Source organism: Gadus morhua, chromosome 7 (genome assembly GCF_902167405.1).
Source record: "Gadus morhua chromosome 7, gadMor3.0, whole genome shotgun sequence".
NCBI classification, from domain to species: Eukaryota; Metazoa; Chordata; class Actinopteri; order Gadiformes; family Gadidae; genus Gadus; species Gadus morhua.
In genome coordinates this window covers 11,953,210-11,979,671 of record NC_044054.1, presented here as the reverse complement: position 1 = coordinate 11,979,671, position 26,462 = coordinate 11,953,210, and the positions used below count along the sequence as shown (strand labels likewise).

The following is a 26,462-nucleotide window of genomic DNA, read 5'->3' as shown; positions in this document are numbered from 1 at the left end:
AAAACAGTTATCAGGCCGCTATGGATGTAAATGTTGAAGTATCCAATCACCTCTCAAAGGGTGCTTTCCATCTCTTTCCATGTCTTATTAATGTGCTCATTTGATTATGTTTAGCCTGTCTTTTATAATAATAATTATTACATCCTTTTAAGATGGACTATAAACAAAGATAATGCCCAGGCCTGAGTGGTGGCGTTCTTCTGACCTCCATCTCTCCTCTCCTGTCCTCTCCCCTCCTCTCATCTGTCCTCCCATGTCTCTTCCTCTCCTCTCCCTCCTCCTCCTGCTCCCCCTCCACCCCCCCTCCACCTCCAGGGTGTCCATGGAGAAGCTCCAGAAGGAGGAGCTCCCCGAGCTGAGGAACCGGCTGCAGGCGGTGAACCGGAACATCGAGAGGCTGAAGGGGGACGTGGAGGAGCAGGAGACGGGGCTGTCTGTGATGATCTCTGAGGAGGAGACGGCCAAGGCCTGCCTGCAGGACATCGCGCTCATGGACCGCTTCCTGGTACGACCCCTCCTCCCTTCCCGTCCCCTCGCACACCCGCTGCTCATTGATGTTCTCCCCAGAGCGTGCCCTTGTTGTTGTTCTTTTGATTCCTCTCCCGTTCTGCTGTCTTTCAATTTTCAATTGTATGTGTATAGCCCTTAGTCCTCGGTACAGTCTCAAAGGCCTTAACAGGCCGTATATTTATGACACCCCCTGGTCCCTAGCCGCCTAGAGGGCAAGAAAATACTCTCTTAATTAGCAAGGAAGTAATCTTGAGAAGGAACTGTCTCCTCTCTATCCATCAATGATGTCTTTAAGTCCCTCAGCCAATCTTCTTGTGGCATTTCCAGCCATCACCTGCATAATCCTTTCAATAACTTCAATGCAATACTTAAAATCCAAGCCTAAATGATTATTATGGAGCTACCAGAGCAGTGACGCCTACAGTGTCACGGTTCTGGTAGTTACTTTACTTTCCTGCAATTAAATAACAGTCCTGTAGCATTATCATTGTGACCGTTCCATCCTTCTTTCTTTGCTGTGGAAATTAAAACCTCCAGTTAACGCTTCTTGTTATGCGACTTGAAACGGCTCTCTGTTATAGATTAATGAGAACCATATAACCATATACCATATATGTTTATATTCCAGATAAGAACATCAGTTAGAAGAAGTTATGCAGAAAGTGGGATCCCCAACACACTTGCATTGTTCTTTGCAGTGTATGCGTGGTGCGTCCCCTGCGTGTGGTTGATTCTGTGTGTCCGCCCCCAGCTGGACCTGAAGGAGGTGGACAGGAAGATCGCCCAGCAGGAGGCCAGGCTGCAGGGAGTGGACCTGAGCCGCACCGTGCAGCAAGTCAGCCAGGAGAAACAGGAGACCCAGCACCGGCTGGACACCAGTGAGACGGCCCGCACATGGCCTGACACACATTTACAGACACGCACACACACACACAGGCACGCACATGCTGAAAGGGCCACTAGATGCCTTCAGCTGTAGGGCTGGATGATAACATATTCAGTGTTCAGATCTTTTTTATTTTGGATTTTATTGAATTATGTATTGAGAGAGTATCTGTGGATGGATACCTCTTGTTATTGTAAGAGTTAAGTATAATTATTATTATTCCGGATTGGTAATGTATAGCTCACCCCCCGATTGCACAAAAGTTTTCAAATTTAAACGATTGGCCCCGCCGCCCTGATTCATATACAGTTATGGAACGTGTGTGTGTGTGTGTGTGTGTGTGTGTGTGTGTGTGTGCGCCTCGCAGCCTCCAGTAAGGTGGAGTTGAAGCGCAAGCTGATCCAGGACCAGCAGGAGCGCGTGCAGAGCCTGCGCAGCGCGGTCAACGAGACGCGCGGCCAGAAGCTGCAGCTGAGCAGCGACATGCAGCAGCAGCAGGCGCTGACTGCCCAGAGTGTGGAGACCACCACGGAGGTCCAGAGCCTCACCAGGGAGATCCGGGTACGCGCGCGCACACACACACACACACACACACACACACACACACACACACACACACACACACACACACACACACACACACACACACACACACACACACACACACAGGTAGCGTCTCTGGCACTACCTTCTCTCCTCTCTCCTCACCACACTGAGCGATTAACATTGGCAGTGCCTTGCGCGCTCTCTCTCTCACTCACTCACTCACTCACTCTCACACACACACACTAGGGCTCAGTTTCATTGGAATGTGCAGGTGTATAGTTGCAAATGTATCAACTGAACAACCAGAACTTGACAGCCCTAGCACACAAAGTCACAAACCCCCGCACACAAGCGCTCAACCCCGCTTTGTGATGGACCCATGGCTGCAGGACGCCAAGGAGCAGCTGACCCCCATCTCAGCCATGTTGGAGAAGCTGCAGCAGGAGAGGGAGGAGCTGGTGGTCCGCAGGAGACAGAAGCAGGACGAGGGACAGGAGAAGGTGGGCGGTTGGTGTTCATGTCTATTTAATTGTTGATTTAGAATTGTATTGCATCTGTCACCTTTTGTACCGCTAAAAGACACCTTTAACTCTTCTGTGGATGATAGTGGTACACTTCAGTGTTTCTATAACCGCTCCCTTCCTGTCTGGGCCGGTGGGTTACGCCTTGGTCGTCTTTTGTTTGAACCTGTGAACCAAACGACTGAACTCTGACCCTCTGCCAGATGAACACCATCAAGGACAAAGTGAAGAACATCAGCACGCTGGAGAGAGACATCAGCAGATACACGGAGGAGGGCAAACAGGAACACAAAGAGGTCTCTATTCTGAAGATAATCCATTCAGTGGAGGAGCCCAATGTCACACACTGACTCTCAGCCCACGGCTGCACGTGAGCAGTGTGTGTGTTCACGTCAAGCGACCAAAGCTGAAATTGTGACCGTTTATTTATTGGATTTGCAGCAAAAAGAATCTGAGCTCCACGACACCAACGGGCAGCTTCACGAGGCCGAGAAACACAAGGAGAAGATCACCAAGGAGATGGGCGCCGTGCGGCAGGACATAGACACCCAGAAGGTACCCGCTCAGCTGCCTGTGGCGGTCCTTTCTTTAGCCTGCAGCCCTTTTTATTGAGGCCAAAGCCTCCGAGGTGCAGGGTTTCCACTCAGGTCACCCATTTCCACCTGATCATAGTGCTCCAAAAGACTTATCTTGACCGTAAACAAAAGCCAATAACAATATAAATGTAATAGATTAAATGTGGGCCATCTCCCTACTTAACATTTATTACAATCAAAACAATGCTCATAATTATGAGTAAATAAGAATAACAATTATTTTGGGGTCTTTAAGAGAAAAAAAGCGGATTAGGAAATAGGACTCATATTATTGGTATTAATAGCTGGAACTACTGTATTTCCATCTGGGATGTGTGTGTGTGTGTGTGTGTGTGTGTGTGTGTGTGTGTGTGTGTGTGTGTGTGTGTGTGTGTGTGTGTGTGTGTGTGTGTGTGTGTGTGTGTGTGTGTGTGTGTGTGTGTGTGTGTGTGTGTGTGTCTAGGTGCAGGAGCGCTGGCTGCAGGACAACCTGACTCTGCGGCGGCGCGGTGAGGAGCTGAAGGAGGTGCTGTCGCGGCGGGAGGCTCTGCTGAAGGACATGGGCAACATGCAGGTCATGCAGCTGCGCCAGTACGTACACTGCGCCGCCACGCTCAGACGCTGCATGCATAGAGTAGGATGTGGTTGTCACCGTAGTCGTCATTAAACTAGCACTTGCATAATACAAACAGTCGATGCAAATGAATTAATCGAGTAGGACTACACTGAATGTAATGTCAACTGAAAATGTTGGTTGATTTGATTATGCTTAGCAGTGTAAAGTTTCCAGGAATGAAAGTGTTTTAAAGGCAACAGGGTTGTTGGATAGTATATATAGTGTGAAATATTAAAGTTCAGTTATATCCAGTGCATTATATTATTATTATGCGTTATCGCAGATGGCATGTTTTTCCTGTATGGTTCAGCCCTAGTTCTAAGGCTAAGGTCTGCACCTGTAAGTTTCCCTGAGGAAGAGTTGCCTGCCTGCTCATTAATGAAATGCATCTACAAAATGGATCTAAAAGGTCCCTTTGGATTAAAGTAGCCTCTTCATGTCTAGTAGTCAACGGGTTGTGTTTGTGTCCGGTGTGTGTCTGCTACATGACCAGTAGTGAAGGGCGTTGTGTGTGTGTGTCCAGTGTGTGTCTGCTACATGACCAGTAGTGAAGGGGGTTGTGTGTGTGTGTGTGTGGTGTGTGTCTGCTAAATGACTAGTAGTGAAGGGGGTTGTGTGTGTGTCTGCTACATGACTAGTAGTGAAGGGGGTTGTGTGTTTGTGGTGGAACAGGGAGCGGCGAGAGGTCGAGCGGAAGGTGGAGGAGCTGAAGAAGACCCGCAGCATCGCACAGGGGCGCCAGAACGGCTTCGAGGAAGAGATCCTCCACTGCAGGTCTGTCTGTCTGTCTGTCTGTCTGTCTGTCTGTCTGTCTGTCTGTCTGTCTGTCTGTCTGTCTGTCTGTCTGTCTGTCTGTCTGTCTGTCTGTCTGTCTGTCTTGTTGGAAGAAAGCTGAGTTACTTAAAAGATGAAAGGTACTTCTCTCTGCCAGATTCATCGAATAAGTATTTCATACTATTTCATTATTTCTATCTATTTAACACCAGATTCTTGCCTTAAACCCCCAACATGTAGCTTGGCCCACTATTGGGCCAAGCTATATATAATATATATTCTATTTGCATCTCATGGCAAGAGTTAGCACCATAGCATTGGCCTTAGGGGACACCAAAAAAAAACGACCAAGCAAATGGAAACTATGTCTTCAGGCCTGGTCATGGGGAGGTGTTTTATATATTTTTTGATGCTGACCAAACACGTTAGTTTTCATTTTGTTAAAGAAACCGTTTTTTCAGTGTTCTTTCACTGAACGCAGAACTGATCATCTATATTCTTAGTAACACTTTACAAATACATTCAGTTATAAGTCCGTTATAAGCCTGGTTAATACCAAGTTTAGAGGTTGATTAGCATTACAAGCCGTGTCAAAGTGTATCACTGAACTGCTGCTGCTTGCAGGAAGGAGCTGCGCGAGGACCAGTACAACAAGGCGGACGAGCGTTTCCGGGACAAGATGATCGTGATGAGGACCACTGAGCTGGTCAACAAGGACCTGGACATCTACTACAAGGCCCTGGACCAGTGAGTACCAGTCATCTATATATATAGCGGATACAGTGAGCTGGTCACCAAGGCCCTGGACCAGTGAGTACCAGTCATCTATAGGGGATACACTGAGCTGGTCACCAAGGCCCTGGACCAGTGAGTACCAGTTATCTATATATATATAGGGGATACACTGAGCTGGTCACCAAGGCCCTGGACCAGTGAGTACCAGTCCAAATAAGCCAAAGGTTCGCCTTGATTGAGGAACTTTCTAAAACCTACCCCGTGCCCGCATTGAGGTAAAATGGAAGGGTCCCCCCCCCCCCCCCCCCCCCCATAGATTTCCTAAATTGTAGAACATCTATGACTTAAAGTTGATCATAAGTTATTTGTGCTACTAGGGATCCCTCAATCAGAACGATATCAAAGGACGTAGCCTGGTGAATTGTGAAGCAGCCGGGGACACTGACTTGGTTGTTCTCTCCAACATCGGCAGCTGAATCTATCTCATAGGACAAAGGCCCGAATCATGTTCATAGACAACTTGATGTATGACAGTTCTATTGACTTTGCGTTTATTCACGTTTATTAATGTTATGGCATTTTAGTCATATGATTTTTGCCATAGGTAACATAACTATCTTTCTAACTTGGCTTTGGATGAGTCTGAACAGCTGAAGACAATGTTACGTGGGGAATTAAATCATGGCTTAGCGCAGAGCTGTTATCCGTGGTCAAAACAATCACAACTCAAGACAACTCTTGAGTGTGTTGAGCGTTGATCTAACCCTGTAACGTTGCCGTACACATTAGCCTTTTCTCCGATGAATTACATTGTACTTGTGGTGGTAGCTGACGGGGGGTGGGGGGGGGGGGGGGGGGGGGGGGGGATGTGTTAACATCTTTAGTTAGAAAGTTAGAAAGATATTTGATGTACTTCAACAGAATTACAGCGATGTGCAGTACTGCGTGTCTAGCCGTGTATATCTGCCCAGGTGGCAGCCAGACTGCAGCACCACTCTCTACAGAGCCATTGTTTGGGGTCTGGGACTGGGACGGGGTGCGTCTGGGTCTGGGACTTGGGGGGGGGGGGGGGAGGGGGGGGGGGGGGGGGGGTCTGGGTCTGGGACTGGGACTGGCGTGGGTCTGGGTCTAGGTCTGGGGGGCTCTGGGTCTGTTAAACCTGAGGTATCTCAGGGCCAAAATGTTGTAATTTAGCAGGCATGCAAACCTTTCACCATCTGCCGGAAGGGGTCAGAGAGCCAGACTAGTGTCTCAGTGAGGGCACTTATACATTGCATGCTTTGGTCAGAATCAGGACGAATAAGTTACTGTTGTACCTGCGTCCCAGACAGAGCTCCACACACACCGCACACACCGCACATGCGGTGGCTGTGGTCGCGACGCCACCTGCGTTCAGCAGAGTGGAACGTTCACATAGCGTTTGAGGAGAACATAGGATTTGACCCTTTCGCTCTAAATTGGAGACTTATTTCAGTTACTGTGATAAAATGGCATAGATTACTAAGTTAACGATAATGCAAGGCAAATAACACCGTAACGTACATGCGCACAGTATCGGGCCAAGCCTGAGTATTGGTATCGATGTATCCCTAATACATGCATACATACCGTACATACATACTGTACACACACGCACACACACACTGTTGATCAACTCTCTTTGGGATGATATCAAAGGAATACATTGATATCATCCCACGTTACGGCGTGGGATGATATCAATTTATTCCTTCTCCGCTTCAGCAGGTTTTTCAAATTCGAGGAAACCCGTAGCTGAGCTTCAATCATAACGGACAAGAAAGGAAAAGAGGTCAGATACAATGCCAACATCGGCCATCTGTAGACCACAGGCAGGAAACATGATCAGTTCGGTTGAAGTGTTTTCAGACCCATTTCTAGTTACGAAACAGCGGGGTGACCACAGACAAAAACCAGACCAGATCAGCATCCTCCGATGATACGAGAGCAGCTGACTCGCCGTTACAATACCAAAGTGAAAACATGTGACTCAGAGTGAGATTATCGATAATATGGCTCACTTGTTATACTGAGCTTGATGTGTTTACTTTTTCGGGGGCGTTTCCGTTATAATATTAAAACATTTTGCACAGAATTCCGTCCTATGCAGAATGTTTAGATTCACAATTAATTTCACGTGTTTTGGGGGTCTACCCCAAGTGGTGTCTACACCCCCAAAGTAATGGAAGGATCTGTTTGCAGCACGTACAAATTGAGGGCAAAATTAAAGCATCACTTTTTTATGGATTCCCCTCCCCCCTTTAATAAAAACCAATAAATAAAAACTACTATGAGATAAGACTTAGAATATCTTTTAATATTAATATTATTTCATTTACACAAGAAGCACAGACAAAAACTGACAGCAGGTCTTGCTTTTTTCTAACTAGTGCAAACGGAGAAAATGAAGCAGAACTCTTGGCCTTTACAGCCATGTACTCACATTTTGAAAGTTGCCAAATGTCAATCCCTGAGCATGCAGCTGCAGTGAGCTCATTGGTTCTGATTATAAGTCGTGCCATCGGAACCTGTTCACCGAGGCGACGGGACTATGGTGTTGCCCATGACACTCATTCTGGGTCTTCTCCTATGATGTACGAGGGAACGGGATGTAGAATAAACAAGTAGAGATTAGTCTGCTACCCCCCTAGTTGATCCTTGCCCGTGTTTGGAGTTGAGAAGCAAGTCTACCATATGCTGTCTTATCACATGGTCTCTAGAGATAGCTGAGGATGTTTGGCCTTATCAGATGAACGTAGTAGTTGGTGATTTTATTTTATTTGTGTTCATTCTCGAAGCACTGAGTGGAACCTAGCATGTACTCGGGGAGAATTGGGGTAACATGGATTCCCTGTCAACCCATGTCCTCTAAATTGGTATAAGGGATGGATTCAATATTCAATTGATATATCCTATATTCAATTGATATCCCTGAAAATGAGCAGGAAGAAGTATACAACTTATTTAATCCTACCCCTTTTCCACAGCTCAATAAACAATATTTATTAAATTAACTTCCTGTGTTCCTTATCTTATAATCTATTTATATATACAATCTATCGATATACAATTTGCTATACTATATTATATTTATAATCTATACAATCTATGCATATATACAATTTGATATACTATATTCTATATTTATACAATCCATATATATATATCTATATATCTACTTGTACAATTTGATGTACTATATTTACACTTTATCTATTTATACAATCCTTATATCTATACAGTTTGGTACAGTATGTATACAATTTGATATGGGGTACTATATGTCCAATTTACATATATTATAATAATAATAATTATTATTATTATTTTCTAATAAATAAAGAAAACCCTTTTCTTATAGATCTCCCTCATCCCTATACCTTTCGCAAATCATTGCTTTGAATATTTCTTCATGTTTGGACAGTGTTTAAAGGTGACTTTTTAAAGTCGTGCAAACTGCTTACGTCTTGAAATTTAACTTTTCCCTCGAAATATACGTTTTTGAATATTACCTGGTAGCAGTTTAATTCTTGCTTTAAGCATTATTTGTGCAACATGATAGTCAAACTGGTCGTTGAACTTTATAATACGGGAATTTAAGAACAGTAGATTGCTGTGGGCATTATATCCTTCTTTATGAATTATTCTTATCGCTCGTTTTTGAAGCGTGACCAGTGGTGGCAGTGAGATTTTGTAGGTGTTTCCCCAGACCTCCACACAGTCATTTAAATAAGGTAAGATCTCACTGCTACCTTTGCAAGTCATATGCAATGATTTGTGATCCAATATATGCTTTGCTTTATACACGACTGAGATGCTTCTTGACGGTATAGATTTAACATGCTAGATTTAATGCAACATGTTGTAGTTCAGCCTAATAATAATAAAAAACAAACTATGTAATAGGGCTGCTGCCACTAAAGCTGACAGTGAAGTCGAATAAAGTAGTGTTTAACAAGAGAACAACCTCCTCTAGGTTGTACCACCATCTTCAGTGTTTCCACTAGGATGGAGTTGCAGCAGCGGAGGTGAAATGTTTTTTTTTTCGGCTCGCAATTTTCTTTTGTTTGCTCGCAAAGCGCACCCCGCCGGGAGGTTTCTATGTATCTGCCGGCACCCGAGGGGCTCTTGATGCCTAAGTACTTACAGTACATTTGTGCGCAGTAATGAGCAGGGGAAATATGGAGAGGCCATGCCTCTATGAACACGTTTTGGGGCTCTAGAGTCAATAATGGAGACGCAAAATAAATGATATTGACATTTTTGCTAAAAAGACATTCCTTAAAAATAAGTTGAGATATATTTTTCAAAACTAAAGGTTGCAGTAAGACCATAAAGAGGCCATGGGGGGATGGAGAGGGAGAGAGGGAGAGAGAGATCGATTGGCCAAGAAAGAAGAGTTGAGGAAGAAATGGTTGAAAACAGATCGTGCGCAGAGGCCTAATTAGGCGTATATATTTGTATTTGAAATGCAACGGTCCTTTCGTGGAGACTACGCTCAGAGCAGCTGGAACTGAACAACAGCAAGAGGAATGAGAAAAACAGGCTGTGAAACAAAATTTGACCTTTTTTTGATTGATTTCATGTTTGATTGTGTTGTGTTGGTTATTGAACTGTTAACCTGCGAACTTGGGTTGTGTTTATCAGCGTTACTATAGAGATCATGACGATAGCTGATGTAACGGGAGTTCGGGCGTGTGCAGGACCGAACCGCGCTGTATGACAACTGTTACACTGCGCATAGACAGTACAAAGTAGCTGAGACAGTAGAGGGGTTAGAAACCAATAAATGAAAATAGGCTATTTATTTCAGGTAGCCTATTTTTTCACCCCAAAAAATTGAAAACCGTGAAAGTTTCAAATCCCCCCCAAAATTTAAAAAAACAAACACGTTCTCAGCGCCCCCCTAGGTTGTGCGAACGCCCCCAAGGTGGCGGTACCGCCCCCGTTGAGAAACCATGCTCTGCATAATCTGTGATTGGGTGAATCAGAAAAGGCGACGGTGAAAACTGCAGCGCTTTTCAATAAATTGTAGAGACTTCCACCCTGAAAGGCAGCCGCACATCCACAGCCAGGCGCTCTGAACACAGACACCGCCCGCTGGGCTCTGGGCATTCAGAAAAGCATTCTGGTTAACCACACTATTTAACCATCACTAATGCGTCAACAAATGCCTTTATTCTGGCGTGCACGTATGGCCATTGGCCGAGAATTTGTTGACAATTTCTCACAATGGTTGCCAATGGCATTCAGGCAACTGTAATTTCAACATATCTGTCTCCAAACATGCCAATAAGCAAACATGGATGTGCTTTATAAATGCAAACATGCCATTGTGAATGTCAACTTACTTTAATCATTGTAAAACCATCAAATGGATTACCCCTGTTTCTTGAAACTAAATCACGACTGAATGTGTGATCTGTCAATCAGGTGAAGAAGTCTTGAATGTACTCGTGTCACTATACAGGTCCTTCTCAAAAAATTAGCATATTGTGATAAAGTTCATTCTTTTCTGTAATGTACTGATAAACATTAGACTTTCATCTATTTTAGATTCATTACACACAACTGAAGTAGTTCAAGCCTTTTATTGTTTTAATATTGATGATTTTGGCAAAAAAGTCAAGAAAAACCAAAAATTCCTATCTCAAAAAATTGGCATATTTCATCCGACCAATAAAAGAAAAGTGTTTTTAATACAAAAAAAGTCAACCTTCAAATAATTATGTTCAGTTATGCACTCAATACTTGGTCGGAAATCCTTTTGCAGAAATGACTGCTTCAATGCGGCGTGGCATGGAGGCAATCAGCCTGTGGCACTGCTGAGGTCTTATGGAGGCCCAGGATGCTTCGATAGCGGCCTTAAACTCATGCAGAGTGTTGGGTCTTGCGTCTCTCAACTTTCTCTTCACAATATCCCACAGATTCTCTATGGGGTTCAGGTCAGGAGAGTTGGCAGGCCAATTGAGCACAGTAATACCATGGTCAGTAAACCATTTACCAGTGGTTTTGGCACTGTGAGCAGGTGCCAGGTCGTGCTGAAAAATGAAATCTTCATCTCCATAAAGCTTTTCAGCAGATGGAAGCATGAAGTGCTCCAAAATCTCCTGGTAGCTAGCTGCATTGACCCTGCCCTTGATAAAACACAGTGGACCAACACCAGCAGCTGACATGGCACCCCAGACCATCACTGACTGTGGGTACTTGACACTGGACTTCAGGCATTTTGGCATTTCCTTCTCCCCAGTCTTCCTCCAGACTCTGGCACCTTGATTTCCGAAGGACATGCAAAATTTGCTTTCATCCGAAAAAAGTACTTTGGACCACTGAGCAACAGTCCAGTGCTGCTTCTCTGTAGCCCAGGTCATGCGCTTCTGCCGCTGTTTCTGGTTCAAAAGTGGCTTGACCTGGGGAATGCGGCACCTGTAGCCCATTTCCTGCACACGCCTGTGCACGGTGGCTCTGGATGTTTCTACTCCAGACTCAGTCCACTGCTGCCGCAGGTCCCCCAAGGTCTGGAATCGGCCCTTCTCCACAATCTTCCTCAGGGTCCGGTCACCTCTTCTCGTCGTGCAGTGTTTTCTGCCACACATTTTCCTTCCCACAGACTTCCCACTGAGGTGCCTTGATACGGCACTCTGGGAACAGCCTTTTCGTTCAGAAATTTCTTTCTGTGTCTTACCCTCTTGCTTGAGGGTGTCAATGATGGCCTTCTGGACAGCAGTCAGGTCAGCAGTCTTACCCATGATTGCGGTTTTGAGTAATGAACCAGACTGGGAGTTTTTAAAAGCCTCAGGAATCTTTTTCAGGTGTTTAGAGTTAATTTGTTGATTCAGATGATTAGGTTAATAGCTCGTTTAGAGAACCTTTTCATGATATGCTAATTTTTTGAGATAGGAATTTTGGGTTTTCATGAGCTGTATGCCAAAATCATCAGTATTAAAATAATAAAAGACCTGAAATATTTCAGTTGGTGTGCAATGAATCTAAAATATATGAAAGTTTAATTTTTATCATTACATTATGGAAAAGAATGAACTTTATCACAATAGGCTAATTTTTTGAGAAGGACCTGTACATAGAAGGCCATCTTGTTTTTTATTTATATTTCATTCCTAGTGCTTTTTCTCAAGGCACACCTCAGTGCAACAGTACAGGTAGTGTATCAACAGTCTCATCAGCTTGAAGAGGAAATGCCTTGAAACCTAAGGAAATGAAAGGCGGAAATGACAGTGTTAGCCATGAGTAATATCTAGACCATCTATGTATGTCACAAAAACCACAGCCTTTGCAGGGCGTCAGGTTCATGATGAAGGAAACAATGTTGTCAGTGATCAGTATTTGTTTCGATTGCACATGAATCATGTAGTTTAGTAGTTGTGCAACTAGAAATATATTATATGTTTGCATGAAATTAAGTCATTCTTATGTCATGATGGTTTGTACTTATTTAGGTGAAATATACATTTCTGAAATATTCTTCATACTTGGATGTGTGTATTTGATTACAGGCAGTAGTCGAGTTGAGGGGGGATGGGGGGGGATGGCATCCCCCTTAGGTATTAAAATGGTCAAAACCATCCCCCTTATGAAATGGCCATCCTTCCCATCCCCTGTTATTTGATCAATTAATGTTGAAATATTGCCACTATTTAATTTTCAACATTCTACATTTTATATGTGCACGACACGTGCCCCTCATCCACAGTATTTTAGCCGCTAAAATACTGTGGACGAGGGGCTCGTGCACATATGTCACGTCAGTCATGGTCAGTGATAGCAGCGCAGCATGTGATTTCAGCAACATGGCCAACAATAAGCGACAAGGACAGCTTGATCTGAGATCTGAGCTTGATCTTGATCTGAGCTTGAAACTTTGAGGCTATCTGATTACAGCCTATAAGCCTAATTTACAATACAACCAAACAAACAATTCTGAGGTATAAAACAATTGTGGGGATGTCAATGGTTTTATATAGGACTAGCCTAGTCATGTCTAAACTTAAATCACCGCCTGAATTTTATTACAATATTCTATAAAACCCGTACAACAACAGCCTAAAATATTGGCATCGGAACTAGACTGTTTTTTTTTTGTGTAACATTTAACAGATATAGTTTGGAGCTTACGGTTTTTTTCTTGTTTACTAGCCTTACGCCAGGCAGCTAGCTGCTATTAGCCAACGTCAGGTTAGACTTTTCATACATTCATAAAGTTAATGTCAGATTTGATTTCTTCAAACTGCGTTCGCATCCGTGTAGCACGCGCGACAGAGAGGGAGAGGGACCTAGAGACTGTGCGTGTGTGAGGCAGTGTGCGTGTGTGCTTCAGGAGCATCCTGATTGGCCGGTTTTGTTAAATCAACCAATCAATTTTCAGTGTGGGTGGGCTTTTATAATAATAATAATTATCTTTGTGCTTAAACAATATCAAAATATAAGTCACCATTTTAGGATTTTTGTTTTTAATCTTCGGGGGGGGGGGGGGGGGGGGGCATGCCCCCGGACCCCCCTAGCAGGATCCACCATCCCGCCTGTCTTTCTTTTACAACTTGACCACTGATTACAGGGTTTATACATCATGACGTCACATTGAATTGAACAACGCCAAATGTTGGAGCAAAGCAGGCTTGGATGTTAGTTATAGTGTATAAACACATGGTAGCACTGAGGGTTTATTCCTCATTCTTTAGAACAGGGTTTCGGCTTAAAAAAGTCTTAAAAAGTCTTAAATACGATTGTGACAGGTCTTAAAAATGTATTGGATTATGGAACCAACGACCAATAATACAAACTGTGCAGCCCTGTTAGAATTGATCTGAGGCCCCCCAGCTAATGACTCGCGGGGACTAGTGGCGTCTCCTCTTGTCAAATAACAGCTACTTGTTTCTGCTGATTTACATTCAACCTACTATGGGTAAATCTGGCTCGAGAACAGCCAGATTCTGGCTGACCCTTGCACACGAAAACACCAACACCCTATATTGTCCAGTATTGACATCGGGAGTCCAGACCCAGCGCAACCCACACTGCACTAACAACAACTCCGGCCTCTCCGGCTCCCGATGGCGTGCATGTGGCGGGCACGAGCATAGTTACCCGGATGGACCAGATGAAGCGGAGCTCGCGTCTGAATATTCGTCTAAATCCCACAAACCGGATTTTTATTTTGTGTTGTATCTCGTTATTGTTGTAAATAGGTATGTGTGAAAGAGTTCTACATTAAAGCCACCTAAAACAATGTGATTATATTATTATGTTTTCTTAATTAAAACAAAACTAAAAAAACTGTCATGAACTGGATTTGATCATATGAAAAGGGATCAGGCCCACATGTGATAATTATTTTAGAGTTCTGAGAATTAAATCAGAATTATTAATTACAGGTTGAGAACCTGTAAGGAACAGAGATTAGTGAGAGGCACTGTGCAACATACAGGATGGGAACCACGCACTGACCTATGGAAGACACGGAAGAGGATTAGGGCAGCATTTGCATGTATTGTATGTGTGATTAAAGTCAGAATTCTGAAGTTAAAGTCGGAATTCGGACTGAATTCGATGCTATGAGGATAGGATAGCGCTAATGTTGATTAGCCCTATCCTTTCAGTACAAGTCTGTATTGCTAAGTCCTGCTTTCGATCCTATTTTTGTGACCGCTTTGTTTTTCAGAACCATCATGAAGTTTCACAGTATGAAAATGGACGAGATCAACAAGATAATCCGAGACCTGTGGCGTAGCACGTACAGGGGTCAAGGTGAGGGCCTCATGCTACACCCACGGCCCTCCCCCCTCTACCTCTCTCTGCCTCCCGTCCACCACCTCTTTCTCTGTCTCATTACATTCCTCCATGTTTCTATTTATTCTACAGGTATACCCTCGCCTGGTGGTCCAATTGTTCACATTTATTGAAAGGACAACACTGCCGTCAACCCTTTTATTTTTCTCTACCTTCTTTCTCTTTACTCCTCTCCCTCTCTCATTCTCCTACCCTACCTATACCTCTCTTCCCCATACTTCTCCCATTCTTCCAAATCTTTCCTCATCTTTCACTGCGGTTTTCTCTGTCTGTCTTTCCCTCCCTGCCTGTCTCTCTCTCTCTCTCTCTCGCTATCTATGTCTCTCGCCCTGTCCCTTTTTCTCCCGGTCTCTCTCCCGGTCTCCGTCTCTCTGTCTTTCTCTCCCAGTCTCTCCCTCTCTCCCTGTCTCTGTCTCCCTCTCTCTCTCCCTGTCTCTCTGTCTCTCTCTCCCTCTCTGTCGCTGCGTCTGTCTTTTAGTGTCTCTCTCTCTGTGTAGACAGAGTACGTAGAGATCAGGTCTGAGTGTCTCTCTCTCTGTGTAGACATAGAGCACGTGGAAATCAGGTCTGAGTGTCTCTCTCTCTGTGTAGACATAGAGTACGTGGAGATCCGGTCTGACGTGGATGAGAACTCGTCGGCGGGGGTGAAGAGGAGGACCTACAACTACCGGGTGGTGATGATGAAGGGAGACACGGCCCTGGACATGAGGGGCCGCTGCAGCGCCGGACAGAAGGTCGGTGTCTCTCTCTCTGTCCCCTCTCTCTCTCTCTTTGCTCTTATGGCGTACTGTGGGTGGGTTTGAATGATGGTAATGCCGTAAAAACTCTTTTTCTCTCTCATTCTCTACGAGTTCCTCCTTTTCCATTCCGTTTGACCCGGGGCAGCATAGTGGCCCCGCCCTCTCACCTCTTAGCTCTCTCTCTCTCTCTCTCTCTCTCTCTCTCTCTCTCTCTCTCTCTCTCTCTCTCTCTCTCTGTCTCTGTCTCTGTCTCTCTCTCTCTCTCTCTCTCTCTCTCTCTCTGCAAAAATATTTTTGTGTTACCAAAGCATACAAAAATATATAATATAATATCAAAACAAAAATCAACGTTCAAGTAAGAAAAGTAAATTCAATAAAAACAAAACAAATGATTCACTTAAATGTGTACATGCATTTTATTGTTGATAATCTTTATATTATCCGTCTCTCGTCTCTCTCGATGACTTATTTGATCTGTCTGCTCTTTCATCATCAATTTAGGTCATTCAATTAAAGGAAGAATAATTGCCGGAAAAATAAACCTTTACCCACGGTCACAAGAATCACAATGGAATTCAGTCAGCTAATAAATAACACTCTATTTAGTATGAATAAGATTACATCATAAACAATTCCAGTCCACTGTATGAAGGGGATTTAGTTTAGCCTTCAAAAGGCCTAAAGGAATCTACATGTCAAGGATAAAAATGTGTTGCAGTTCACTCTGAGACTGTTTGGCATAAACTTTAAAAGCAGTTTCCCAAGTTCAGTTGAGGCTCTTGGTTCTGGTTAATCTTCTTCGCTGGAGAGAGTATTTACAATGCTAGGTGTCCAGTGTCGAAGGGTGCTGATGTCGACCTGGAGCGATTCATTAAAATACAAGGTTTCACATGTGGAAGGGTGCTGATGTAGGCCTGGATCTGGTTTAAAATCAATAACCCACATGTTGATTGTGTGTGTGTGTGTCTAGGTGCTGGCTTCCCTGATCATCCGCCTGGCCCTGGCCGAAACGTTCTGTCTGAACTGTGGCATCCTGGCGCTGGATGAACCCACCACCAACCTGGACCGAGAGAACATCGAGTCCCTGGCCCACGCCCTTGTCGAGTGAGTGTGCCAACACACGCACACACATATTGACACATCTTTTTGGGGTTTGTTTTGGGTCTGACAAAGTGTTGGCCACCATTTCAGTATTATTATGGACTGATATGTATGAGGTTGTTAAATGTGGAAAACTCTGTAAATACAAGACGTGGGCTAAGTCTGGCTCAAAACCCTTCCCCAGAGTGGTGGTTTGCTACTGGCTGCACAGCCTAGCGAGTGGGATGTGGGCTTTGACGTTGTTGATCACAACGTCACTCAAGTCGCATTTTTCTGTGTCTTTATTAGTCAGCGTAAGTTCCCCTATTCAAACCGGATTTCTTGATGTGACGACTATGATTAGAAAATTGTCAAACCACAACCTAAGACAAGGCGGTATCCACTACACACCAACCAAATCTATTAGTGCCATCCAGGACAAGGGAGTTTTCCAGTTGGATGGGAGGATTCCACAGTTGCCAGCTCCCATACAAAGATGTGGGATTTTGGCAGGAAGGGATTATTCTTATGCCGGGCACCACTTGTATTTCATTGATCATTAAGATGCAGAAGAATCACTGAAGATAGTCTACAAATGCATAATAATAACATTGACATTCATCAACAATAACATGATGGTGATGATGGTCAATAAAAATAGTCAATGAATAATGGAAATTAGGTTTAAAGATTCTTATAGTGCTGAGAATAGTTTGGTAAGCATTCAAACAAGAATATTGACTTCCTCTGACTTCAGAAAATACTAAAGTTAAATCATAAAAAAAATAAAGCGGAAATAAATTAAATTCTATCAAATATGCCACATTTCTTAAATATCTTTTCAGCTTAGTAACTTTGTGATCGAATAACCATTTCATCCTCTATTAGAATCTCTGTAAATTGATAATTGGGATTGATTGTGTAAATTCAACTATATTAACAAAGTATCATTTATTCAAATGTAATCAGTAATAATCGGTGTATCAAGAAGAGCTTTCAGTGACACGAGTCGTATCAGACCCCGAAAGTAGCTGATACAAGTCAAATAGAAGTGTGATGTAGTTGTTCGCGTTTCAAGCCCAAATTAAATAACCCATTGGCCTTGATCCGCACAACTCCATAAAGCCACTGCGCAGATGCCTGTGCACGCCCGTTCAGTGGACCGCCGACCCACGTGTAGACCGGCAGTCCTCCAAGAGGGGAGCTACGCATCGCCCCTCTGCACAGGAACGCCTTGACCCTTCGCTGATTGGTCGAGCAAGGGACCGACGTTTGTGCGCTTGCACACTGAGCTAAATCAGGAGGTAGAGCGTGTGGACTGTAAACGGAAGGTTGCTAGTTCGTTCCCCGGCTCCTCCTAGCTGCCGTGTCGAGGTGTCTCCCGACGCCCTCACCCTGACTGCTCATGACGAGCCGGCCGTCGCCCTGCGGGGGTCAGTGGGTGTGTGAAGGGGTGAATGAAGCGGGTGAGTCGCTTCGGGAAAAAAGCGTCAGCAAAATCCTCAACTTTAATCGTAAATGTCGTGTGACCGAGAAGTATTAAAAGCAGGCAACTCCCCCGGCAGTTCTTATTTCGTGTAAAATGTGAAGTGATTCTCGTGTCCCCTCTGGTCACGCAGGATCATCAAGAGCCGCTCCCGCCAGCGCAACTTCCAGCTGCTGATCATCACCCACGACGAGGACTTTGTGGAGCTGCTGGGCCGCTCCAGCTACGTGGAGCACTTCTACCGCATCCGCAAGAACCAGGAGCAGAACTCTGAGATCATCAAGTGTAGCATCACCTCCCTCTCCTCCCACCTCCACTGAAACCGTCCTCGGGCGTGGATCGAGTACCAGAGCTCTGAGAATCCCCGAGTGTAGCATCCCCTCCCCTCTCCTGCCACCTCCACTCACTCTGTTTTTTTGTGATGGTTGATAAAAGTCTGATGATGATAACCACTGGATGAGTTTGTAAAGAAGACGCGGTCCCTAGAGCTGCTCTCAAGTCCTGGAATGTTTCAATTGTTCTTATTGAATCCCTGCATCTGATGTTTAAAACCGGTTCTAAAAGAGGTTGTGGCTGTCATTAAGAGACCATACTGAGCCCTTCGTTAAAGGGTTCATTTTCTGGGACTCGCATGTTCTAATGTTAACAGTAATAATATATATATATATATATATATATATATATATATATATATATATATATATATATATATATATATCTTGTCAGAGTGTCACTGTCAAAATCGATATTTTCTGCGGAGCTGCTTTTCGACTGAGACTTCACACTTGTCTGTCAACCAGAAGGCTTTGATGTTTAATGGGGGTTTTGTAACTCACAGTTGTCATGTCCCATGCTGTTCCCACTGTGGTAAAATCGATAAACTACTTTACAAAGCATTCCATCCGCTATCTCTTTTCTCATTCTGAGTATTAAGGATGCTGTGAGCGGGTTTCATTTGGTTAGATAAATACGGCTCTTGATGCTTATCTAAGGGTTTTTAATCTGCTGTTCAAAGAATTTGACTCGAAGAAGCTAATCAAACCTCATCTCTATATATTTTCTTTCGTAAGAAAAGCCCAACATGAGTAAGGCGTGGGCCCTGTTGCATATAAAGCCTGGGTCCCAGGTCTGCAGGTCATAACCACAGCCTCCCAGCACACCTCTGATCATCCACAGAGCCTCTCTCCGGCACCTCTAACCATCCACAAGGCGTCTGCTGCTTGAAGAGTTCACTACAATGAAGGTGCATTTGGTTGTTTCGGCGCTCGTCCTACTGCAGCTGGTGTGTCCAGGATCTGCCACGGTGTTGCGCCACAAACGCAACGTCCCCGAGCTGAAGGAGATCTTTAATTTGGCCGTAAACTCCAGTGCTACAATCCCTGAGGTAAGAGTGGATCGTTTTTGATCATTTGCCAGTGCTGTTTATCTTTGAGCTCATTGATGCTTCCATCCAGAGGGTCTTGACAATTCATTCGATATAATCATGGTGAATGAGCAAGTAGGGGGTTAGTCACCTGGCCCAGTGACGCTGCAGTCAGACTTGAACGCTGGGGTTTTGAACCCAGGACCACTTGGTTAGCCTCCTACCTAGACTCATTATTCTTCCACTGTGTTTAGGCTCTCTTGTTTTTGGGCACTGCACATTGATGTATGTTCAGGCATTCATGGTCTTTCTTTGGTGTTTCCTGTTTTAGAACCTGCGGAACGCCTCAGTCCCGATAATGGAAAAGTGTGATGTGAGTACAACAGAACCTTAAAGAAATGTCTTCTTTTATGTCCCCTTTAGAAAGACCGACAGAGAAAACAGAGAATAAATAACAATGTGTGATGTTCACACACTAGGGACCGGTCCTCGATTAGTGTTTTACTTACTTTTGTGTTACTATAGATATTGTTACAGCAAGATTTCTATGTTCATTATGTTGGGCATTAGTGATCAATGCAATGTACAGTAGTAGTAAAGAATTAGAGAGCTACAGCCAAACACCCAACAACCCAACACCCAATTTTTACAAAAGTCCATGAATGTGGCCATGACTTACCAAAGCCTTTTTTTTATTCACAGGCAAAATCATTCTGCCAAGTACAAAAGGTCTTGCTCCAGTTTCCTGAAAATGCTGAAATCCAGAAACTCTGCCGTAGCCTGGTCCAATACAATAATCACACCAAGGTAAGAACACAATGCATACTATCGTCATTGTCGATTGCCTCTTTAGAAGAATCTACTGAGCCACCATTTCACAAAGTCAGTTACTTTTTTCTTTGCCAAGAATGGTGGAAAAGTAAAATAAAAGGATATGTTATCTCAATATCCAATATCAATTGGAATTTTATGTTGAGTCTTGAAATTAAATTTAAAATAATGAAATTGAGTTGGAATTATTACAAATCTTAATTTTAGCATAACATCTACGGTAACAGTTATCATTAGTTGTTAGTAGTTGATGAACATGAATATTTACTCAATATTTTTTTCAGAAATGCACCAATACTGCGCTGCAGATGACCAACGATACTGTCACCATTGAACTCCAGGACCTCTTTAGAGATTTTATTGATTGTATCAGGGTGGAGATAATCAGTCAACCAATGGTCCCCCCTTATTAGATGTTTCAGAAATGGCATGTAGACATATATCGATATGGATGTAGAAACCTCCATGTCGATTTTTTTTCCTTCTAATGTGAGTCTTCTTAGATTGTTCAGGGTCGTTTACACTCGGATGTGTGTTCCGCAGGGTCATGTCGATGCAATCTTGTTAACTGCTTCCAAGAGTGGGCGGAGTTAGCTGGTTTTCAAAGAGTTACTATACTGCCACACAGCAATGTTCTGCTGCCAAAATCCGATAATTGTAGCAAACAAGTATAGTTAAAATACTTGTTTCATTTTATCAGTATTATCTATATATTTATATTGTTTCCCATATATTTAAGTATTTTATTGAAATGTTTTATTAATGAAAAACTTGTTTTTTAATATGTGTACTCAAACGATTCTTTTTTTTATATTTAATGACAGAAATAAAGATTAAGAAAACAAAGATGTGTTTGACAAATACTTGTTCCATTAAGCTATGCAGATCTCTCCAGAGCAGAAAGTTACCATTTCATAACATTTATTTAGCTGATTACACTTCATCAAATAGGCATACTGCTTCAAATTATACTTTTTCAGAAACGAGAGATAGAGAATGGCGGTTTTTTTCATGGGTCAAGATGCAAACTGTTGCGACTGAGAATGAATATGAAGATGTATTTATATGAAAATGTATAGGGTTTCTGCTGTGCTGATGTGTGAATCCTTCTTGGTATCGTGCACTTGCTCCTTAAAATATTCTATGCCTTACAAATTAAAACATAAAAATATACAGCGAATAAAATAAATGCTGAATTTTCTTTTCCTTTTTTAACTCACCAAATGTTCCTCAAATATCAAGTTTTTAGGGGTTAACTTTCAGTGTAGGCTTTTTCTAGAGATGGCTAATAGATTACCAATCGAAGGAGAAAGACTATTTTAGTACATATTACACCAGTTTGTCTGGTTTATTGATTTATTGAATGGGAAATTATCCTTGTTCCTTTATTCATATTGACATGCTTCCTTTGAGTTCAAAATTCTAGTCCGGCTTCCAACCTATAGCTGTGTATCTTCATGACTATTCATGAGAAAATATTTAAATGATTTATGTTTTAGTATTCTATCATTTATTCAAGGTAGACCCAGTGAGGTTGAATGATTATGCTTATGATTGTAATGGGAGTAGAATCCCTGCAGAAACCATAATGAAACTGTGTATTGTTTTAGTAATTGAACAATGTTCTCTATGTATAATTCCAAAAATTGGACCACATTATTCAACAATCAGCCATCATTTACTTCACAGATTGCAATACCTTTTTTAATTTTAATAAGTTTGGGGTCAATGATCTGCGCTTGATAATACATAAAATTAAACGTTTTTATTGCGGGTCTTTGGAAGATTTCTGCTTAATATTCCTCGCTTCCGAACCAATAATTGTCTTCCCAAAAGCCGATGCTCGCGATATGCTAACGAGCCTGAACGCCCCGAGGCAGTGGAACCTTTTGTCCCCTGCTCCCACCTCACCCACTCCGCCGCCTTTTCGCTTGAAACTCCCTAATATATAAACCCAATAATGTAAGGTATTAAGCGTCCTGAACAGGAGCCCTTGAGCAGCTTGTGTCACCTCACCGAGGCCCAATAAGCAGTTTTGTAGCCAAGCTTTTCATTGGTTTAGATGTGCCGATGAATTGATGTCATAGTCGGTAGATGAAGTGTTTTGCTGAAAGCTCTTCTCTTGATCCCTGCTGCAGAGAAAAGGGTTGCCTGCTGCCTCTGCCTGGTGACTGTGTTCCTGGTCTACGGGCCCCGGGGCAGTCCTCGGGCAATTGGCCCGTGGGGTGTGTGTGTGTGTGTGTGTGTGTGTGTGTGTGTGGTAGGGGGTGCTCCGCTTGGAGACTTTCTCGAGGAGCCTATCCCGTGCCCTGGCTCATCAAAGAGTGTGTGTGTGTGTGTGAGTGTGTGTGTGTGTGTGTGTGTGTGTGTGTGTGTGTGTGCCTGAGCCGTGTTAGAAGAAGAGAGCACAAGCCCATAATCATAACGGTTAACGGTTGAAACGTTCTAATCATACGTACGATGACATCATATATGGGATGTGATGTCATCGCGTTGACCCCGTTCGGTGCACGGTGGTGTGTCGCAACACAGCAACACTTCGGCAGCGTGGAGTTTTTTTTAAACAGATCTATGCCTGCCCACGCCTTACTCATGTTCGTCCCCCCCCCCCCCCCCCCCCACCCCTCTGTTGTCACAGAAACTTAGTGTCAACCCTCGCCGGTTCAGCTTGAGTTTTCCTTGGTGGAAAGAAAAGGGCAAAAGGTTATGTCAAAAAGAAGTACTGAATACCAGTTTATTTAATACATTTTATCTTTTTCAAATCAAATCCCTGTTTCAAACATTTCTTCTTTTCACCCCCCTCATTAAAGCCTCTTCCTCTTGCCTCTTACCTTTGTCCATTTCTCCCTAAACATAATTCACTTCATTTATCATCCGTCCTGTTTCTGTGCCCCTTTTCCTTAACATTGTTTACGTTCTCTCTCTTTGTTTCCTCCTTCGGTTCTATCTTTTTTGTTCTGTACTTCCTCCCACCAGACTCCATCTTCTGCTTACACCACAACTGCATTTTCCTAGAGAGGATTATTATGTTCAGCAGACTGCAGGACGACAATGAACTTTAATCCAGGTCTGTGTGAAAGCCTGCTCCTGCCCGACTAAGTGCTTAGTAGTAGGGAGGAAATCACGCCACTGCCAGTTATTTCTGGCTGGGTTCGCCATATATCTCTGAGCACTCTGATAATGGAGAGCGCCTGAATAATGAATGCGGTGTATAATACTTTTCTTTAGGCCCGCACCACCACCACTAAAGCAAATGTCCATAACCCATCCCTGATATAAAGTAATGAGGATAGCTATACTCTTTTGGGTTTTAAGGTTCCTCGCTCAAGGAATAGGCGATAGACCCTTTCCACAGAGGTGTCATCCTAAGACAAAGCCCGGTGTCCTCATGACTACGACTGATATGGAGCATGGGCAATAAACTCATCTTCGCTAGTTTAGTCTACTAGCCGTGCCCTGGTGCATCAAAGAAGCAGACCCATAATGAGTGTTATGAGGAAACTTTTGTTTGTCCCCAGATGGCCCTCTTAGAGAGAAAAGTGTCTATTGGAAGGGAATAGGTCAAAAAGACAATAGGTATACAGTATCCTTATCACCCAATGTCATCATTTAACAGATGAAGCCTTGTAGAAAATGTACATGAAAAGGCGAACACTTTTGTTAGTTTCCCCTTAGCCAACTGTCCTGTTGGATCTTCCACATACATTCAGGCTATCGTATTATTTTTTCGGTTCTAAATTATAAACCAAATCCCAGAGTTCTAAGCATACACAGCCGATGTATCAAATGGGTCAGCCGGGAAAGTAAGATGATTCCTGAAATTGTCCGTCACATGACTCATCTGCTGCCGTGAAGAGCAGACTTATTGTGACAGGCCTTATTGGGTTAGGTCTTATGGAGTCAGGTCTTATTGGGACATGTCTTAATGGGACAGGTCTTAATGGGACAGGTCTTATGGGGATAGGGTCTTATTGGGACAGGTCTTACTGGGACAGTTCTTATTGGACAGGTCAGGACCAACAACACGTGGTGTGGCGCCTTCACAAATGGCCGTCCTGTCTTCCCTTACTCTACTGTGTGCAGTCTGCGTGCCTCCCGTGCTAAATGCTAAGCTATAGGCTTGACTTCACTGTGGAGAAGTATGTGTCCTGAGTTGGCTTGGCGTGTGATGCTAATAGAAGGCGATGGAACGTATCGCACTGAGGTAGCTGTCTTCCTGCACCCTGGTCGCATTCTCATTTGTTGCTGCTGGCATTTGATTAATTATTAAATGTGGGCTGTCTTGGCTCTACCATTGGCCCGATTACGCCCCCCCCACCCCCACCCCTCACACACACACACACACACACACACACACACACACACACACACACACACACACACACACACACACACACACACACACACACACACACACGCACACACACACGTGTTCTCCTCAGCAATGAGACACAACTTCCATCCCCATTCTGTCAAGAAAGGTTCTCTGCGTGAATACATCTCAAGCAGACCCACGTAAGACTTTGCCATTCCCCCTCTCGACCAGCATAGGTGATTCAAGGACTATTCTTATTCTCATTGTTCAGTTAAATGTGGCCTATTACTCGTTAGCGGCATGGTTATATAGTAGGCCTACGTGTTAAATACATTGATGGAATTAGATGGTCTAATGGTGTCTCTAATGGCCGGTGGGACCGCTGGCCTCCCCTATTGCATGAGAATATACCTGTTATCTGCTGATGAATAATTGAGGCGCCACCCACTCGCCACATGCCTGAGAGTGAGCTGGCATTCAGCTCGACTTACCGCATAGCAAATGAGTTATGATATCAATTGTGATATTATAACAATCAATAATTCACACTGCGGAGCGCAGGTTGTGGCAAAATATTTACGAGCTTTTTAGCCTATAGTTACTTTTTATGGATGGTGTTTATATGATACAACAAATATAAACTGTTGATCCCATGGCAACATCAAATAAAATAGAGAACACTTAAATTAAAAGATTTTATTTCTCCCTGCCACACCTCCTTCACGCTTAGCCCAGGAAATAAAATATCAGACCTAAGCCTATATAAATGTGGGAAAACTACATTAACGAATAGCATCGTTTGCATCTTTGCTGTTGTGTTACAACGTCCCTTATTAAGGCTAATTAAGCAATAGCCTATCAGGGCTCGACATCAAAGAGAATATTAATTATTGCAATTGATGTTGCGATTGTAAAATGTTGATCCCATGGCGATATAAAATTAAAAAAAATACAGAATAAATAAGGACGGGTGAAAACGCCGCAAGGCCCATTCTCGTGGGATAAATGTGGTCCAACACAAAGAGGATTTTAGTTCATTCTACCCCTCTTATGCTCGCTTCATAATTAAAAAAAATACTTGTTCTGTTATATTTAAACGGGGACAGATCATTAATGTTTCTGTTTTGAGCTCTTATAGAATAACTATTTGGGCCAAAATGAACTGCATTTTTGGAATTTTTGGAATAACCCAAAAATGTAAACGAGACAAAGACCTCATTACGTGATAAATAAATAATAGCCTACATTATAGACAGGCCTATGGCTTAATTCTCACGCTATATGGATATTGTAGTCTTAAACTGTTACATTTAAAACATTTCAACTAAAATTATATAGCCAACCGTAAAAGTTGTTTTTGGATGGATTTTTTTCTAAGGATTGGTTTGTAACTAAAAAGATAAAAGCCGGCAAAAAGGCCTACTGCAGGCCGGTTTTCCGTATCAAAAAGAAGATAAGAGCGATGATCGATAATAGGCCTACAAATGAAAGGACTATGTTTATTGTAATAACTCTAATCGTTTCGCTTTATGAGACCAATATTAACCCTAGTTTCGACTATATGCCATTATTTACATCCCAATTTGAGACAATGCAATATTTGGCCCATGAATAGGCCTAAACAATTTGCCCGGATAGTGTGTGTAAGTATGAAAAGTGTGA

General features: G+C 43.2%; 1 protein-coding gene across 1 annotated transcript in view; it reads left to right on the top strand.

Moving 5' to 3' along the window:
• The window catches only part of rad50 (RAD50 homolog, double strand break repair protein), a 31,205-nt gene extending 12,270 nt beyond the window's left edge, over nucleotides 1-18,935 (top strand). Inside the window, exons 16-28 of the mRNA XM_030361615.1 lie at nucleotides 316-505; nucleotides 1,262-1,388; nucleotides 1,764-1,957; nucleotides 2,332-2,442; nucleotides 2,667-2,759; nucleotides 2,905-3,018; nucleotides 3,502-3,629; nucleotides 4,327-4,428; nucleotides 5,053-5,175; nucleotides 14,858-14,943; nucleotides 15,577-15,719; nucleotides 16,696-16,829; nucleotides 18,425-18,935. Coding sequence (XP_030217475.1) covers nucleotides 316-505; nucleotides 1,262-1,388; nucleotides 1,764-1,957; nucleotides 2,332-2,442; nucleotides 2,667-2,759; nucleotides 2,905-3,018; nucleotides 3,502-3,629; nucleotides 4,327-4,428; nucleotides 5,053-5,175; nucleotides 14,858-14,943; nucleotides 15,577-15,719; nucleotides 16,696-16,829; nucleotides 18,425-18,611 — 1,732 coding nt within the window. The 3' untranslated portion in view covers nucleotides 18,612-18,935. The remainder of the gene's footprint in view (nucleotides 1-315; nucleotides 506-1,261; nucleotides 1,389-1,763; nucleotides 1,958-2,331; nucleotides 2,443-2,666; nucleotides 2,760-2,904; nucleotides 3,019-3,501; nucleotides 3,630-4,326; nucleotides 4,429-5,052; nucleotides 5,176-14,857; nucleotides 14,944-15,576; nucleotides 15,720-16,695; nucleotides 16,830-18,424) is intronic.
• The last annotated feature ends 7,527 nt before the right edge of the window (nucleotides 18,936-26,462 follow it).